This window comes from Pollicipes pollicipes, unplaced genomic scaffold, assembly GCF_011947565.3.
Source record: "Pollicipes pollicipes isolate AB1234 unplaced genomic scaffold, Ppol_2.1 Scaffold_5724;HRSCAF=6776_pilon_pilon_pilon, whole genome shotgun sequence".
In the NCBI taxonomy this organism is placed as follows: domain Eukaryota; kingdom Metazoa; phylum Arthropoda; class Thecostraca; order Pollicipedomorpha; family Pollicipedidae; genus Pollicipes; species Pollicipes pollicipes.
This window is the reverse complement of record NW_023596746.1, coordinates 9,391,697-9,395,716: the sequence shown is the minus strand read 5'-3', so window position 1 is coordinate 9,395,716 and position 4,020 is coordinate 9,391,697. Positions and strand designations below refer to the sequence as shown.

At 50.6% G+C, this 4,020-nt stretch overlaps 1 protein-coding gene across 1 annotated transcript in view; it reads left to right on the top strand.

Moving 5' to 3' along the window:
• The first annotated feature begins 204 nt into the window (after nt 1–204).
• LOC119102466 (tropomyosin-like) overlaps nt 205–4,020 on the top strand; it is a 4,708-nt gene continuing 892 nt past the window's right edge. The window contains exons 1-5 of the mRNA XM_037225837.1: nt 205–229; nt 1,602–1,772; nt 2,508–2,633; nt 2,911–3,046; nt 3,393–3,519. Of these exons, the coding sequence (XP_037081732.1) occupies nt 1,770–1,772; nt 2,508–2,633; nt 2,911–3,046; nt 3,393–3,519 (392 nt within the window). The 5' untranslated portion in view covers nt 205–229; nt 1,602–1,769. The remainder of the gene's footprint in view (nt 230–1,601; nt 1,773–2,507; nt 2,634–2,910; nt 3,047–3,392; nt 3,520–4,020) is intronic.

The following is a 4,020-nucleotide window of genomic DNA, read 5'->3' as shown; positions in this document are numbered from 1 at the left end:
TCGCGGTTACAAGGTGCAAGCCATGTACTACTTTAGTTTGCGAGCACTCGCGTTTCCCGTGCATGCTACGTGGTACACCCTAGCAGCTAGCGTTTTTATGTCCAGCTCGCAGAACAAGTTTGAAGCTGACGGAGACGGAGACCAAGCTTAGAACCAGCGATTCCAAGCTGAAGAACAGAGAGAAGCAAGTGAAAGAGTGCAGGAGAAGGTGGAGCTAGCCAACTCGCAGGTACGCGAGCCTAGCTAAACAATGGAGCTTTTCGAGCTGGCGCGTAAAATAGTCTTCAGGGAAAAATGATTTCCAGACGAGTAAAGCACTTACGCATGACGGTCTCCATCCATTGCAGTCTTGCATTGAGTTCGCTGTCTTGTTTAGATGTCTCGATTGCTTTGAGATGCGTTGCCAATGTTCCTTGGGCAACGTTAAAACTGAACCCATCGACAATTGTAGAGATGGTTTTGTTGCAAGCCATTTTTTTGCCCACATTGCCAGCGCCTTCTCTTCGGAGCATTCGTTATTTCTGTGAGCGCTTGCACGCGTCTGGCTGAGAGCAATCTGGATGGCGTCGTAGTGCTGTCACGGAGGACAGCAACAGCAGCTGTGACTGAAGCGCCGTGACAGCCGCCGTCAGAGGCACTGTGCCAGCGGCCATCTTTCCGGCTCTGTGATCCTGCCTCTGTTACATCGGCTCTGTGACGACTCTGTTACATCAAGTATGTGACAACTCTGTTGCGTCCGCTCCGTGGCAAAGTCTGTGACAGCGGTCCTGGCCTGGTCTGGTCTGGTCTGGTCAGCTGGTCTGTCTCAGGGACACGATGATAGCAGGCTTGCAGCAGAGGCAATGCCACGGCGACTTTGTTACAGCTCTGCCATGACAGTAACTGCGACAGCGGCCGTTTGACAGCCGCAATGGCAGCATCCTAGTGAAAGCATAAGCTGTGACAGCATCTGTGTAAGAGCAGCAGCTGGGACAGTATATGTCTCAGAGCAGCAGCTGGGACAGCGTCCGTGAGAGAACAGCAGCGGTGGCAGCACCTGTGTGTGAGCAGCAGCGGTGACAGCACCTGTGTGTGATCAGCAGCGGTGACAGCACCTGTGTGTGAGCAGCAGCGGTGATGGTACCTGTGTGTGAGCAGCAGCGGTGACGGCTTCTGTGTGTGAGCAGCAGCGGTGACAGCACCTGTGTGTGAGCAGCAGCGGTGATAGCACCTGTGTGTGAACAGCAGCGGTGATGGCACCTGTGCGTGAGCAGGCGGTGACAGCACCTGTGTGTGAGCAGCAGCGGTGATAGCACCTGTGTGTGAGCAGCAGCGGTGACAGCACCTGTGTGTGATCAGCAGCGGTGACAGCACCTGTGTGTGATCAGCAGCGGTGATAGCACCTGTGTGTGACCAGCAGCGGTGATAGCACCTGTGTGTGAGCAGGCGGTGACAGCACCTGTGTGTGAGCAGCAGCGGTGACGGCTCCTGTGTGTGAGCAGCAGCGGTGACAGCACCTGTGTGTGAGCAGCAGCGGTGATGGCACCTGTGTGTGAACAGCAGCGGTGATGACACCTGTGCGTGAGCAGCAGCGGTGACAGCGGTCTGGCGCGTGCCCGCAGCTGACTGAGACCCAGGAGAAGTGGCAGCAGCTGGACAGCAGTCAGCGTAGCTTGTCCTCCCACTGGCTGACGGAGCGGGATCAGCTGAAGGCCGAACTAGACCAGCTGAAGGTCCGCTGTGCCGACCTTGAGAAGACCAACACGGAGAAACAGCGTCGCCTCAAGGAGATGGTGAGCGGCTGTGACCGTCTGGTCTGGCACTCTCACCTCGGGAACACCCGTAACCGACAGATGACGCAGTAACGTGTTCGAACTAGCGACAAAGTTGGTGGCCCTATTAGACTTTAGAGGTCTGGATCAGGGCATCAGTTGGGAGCAATTATGCACGCGTTCTGTTTGCTAGCAGCTGGATCGGAGCACTGACGCTGATCACAATGCTCATGATTCATCGATGTTTCCGCAAATTGTGGGCCAATGTAGATAAAGCCCAGTGGACACACTGCCTGCCTTCTGGTCAGGTTTTTACACTCCAACACTCACCCAATGTAAACCCACATTTTGAACCGCAGGGTCAAGTGTTTTTATTGCTTCTAGCATGTGTTACCAAAAACCGCACCTGATAAGTGCCTTGTCTTAGGGCTGCACAACTATCTCCAGTTGTGTTAGGACATCGGTCCTTTTGCTGGACGTTGTTTGCTGCATAGTTCTGCTTAGTTTTGTTCGCAGGCTTATTTTAACGCGTTCTGATGTTATTTCACCATCGTGAGAGATTAGCTAAATAGTTTTATTAAATAAATACATTAAATAAACATAGATTAGCTAAATAACTATTTAGCTAAATAGTCAGCATGACAGCCATTAAGTACGCGTGAAAGCCGTCTTCAAAGTGCAGACACGTCACCCTGACGAATACGGTTATTAGTGGTGCTTCATGGATGTCCATGACATGATGATACCCGATGACAGGAGGAAACCAGGGGGAAAGTGGCCTCCACCGCGGGCGGCGCTTCGATCGCAAAAATCGATGCGCTGCAGAAGGAGAAGACAAAACTGGAGAGGCAGGTCAAGGAATTCGAAGAAAAAATCAGCCAGGTACGGGCAGGTAGTCTTATCCGTGGCAAGTGTACCGGCTGCACCCCAGAAAGGATTTCTTATCATTCCCATAAAAATATATGCCACTGTCCTCTTTTCCTCTTTGTTTCTGTCACGTGCCCTCCCTTCTTACGAGGAACTTTCCCCGGTCGATCTGGCTACAAATAAGCACATGTCTCACTGTTCTATAACGACATAGTTAACTACTTTCGTCTCTTTCTGTCCGTTTCTTTGTCATCTTGCGTCTCATGGGGACCACGTGCTCGCATGTTCTCAGCATGAGAAGGGCCAGCGGACGGCAGAGGAAAAACTGCAACAGCTGGAGAAAAAGCACAAGGCGGAGAAGGCTGAGTGGGAGAGCTCAAAGGCATCTGCCCAGGACGCTGGATCATCCTCAAAATCAAGAATTGAAAGTATGTGGCCTTTCATTTATTTACGAAAATCAATGTGAAAAGGCCAAATATTTATTTGCATGCTCATTTACTGACCCAACTTCCTTCTTACACTGTCACGTGCTTCATTAGAAAGAGCATATAACTTCGCGTTATGGCAAGCTCTTAAGCCTGGTTCCCGGCTCAAGAATAAATGTAACGGAGCCTCACTAAATTTTAACGGAGTAGTGTAACGAAGTGTAGGAGCTGACAAAGTGTGCGAGAAGTGTAACGGAGTTTTACGAGCTGTTTTAAGTGACTGAAATGTTCATATCTAAAAAGGAACGGAAAGGAGACACTCGTCTTGAACTGTCACTTATCTCTGCAGAGCTTGAGTCGGAGCTCGCTGAGCAGATGCAGGAATATGAAGACCTCACCAGAAAATATGAGCTGTTGGAGGAAGATTATGTAGTCATCAAGGCTCAAATGGTGATGGAAAAAGAGCAAATTGAAGGGTACGAAACCAAACTTGTCAAGAACTCTCAAGTTCTTGAATCCCTCAGATTAAAGAGAGCGGGGCGCTTGAAGCGCCTATCAGAAATGAGCATGAAAATTGCGGGCATTACTAGGTGGAAGGGTTCTGACCTACTCTTCCATCCAAATCTTCAGCTTGGTGTCTTCAGTCGTACGTTATTTGTCACTACAACTTTGAAAAATCCCGAGGTAAAGCCGACTGGGCGCGAGCCGACTGAGCTGGTGCTGTAGATGAGAGTTAGTATGAGCCAACTAACTGGGGCAGTTGGCTCACAGGTCACTGGATTGTGGACTGCTCCGAGCAATTTGAGATGAGAAATATTTCGAAAGGGTTAGTCTGGCTTACAGTACTGCTTGTTATGGGAAAGATTCGGCACACGTGGCTGCCACTACCAGCGGTTAGGATAGACGCAAAGGTATGATGAGGATACATTTAGGGGACATTCTTTCGTCCCAGCGGGCATGCCCATGTCGAGCAAAAC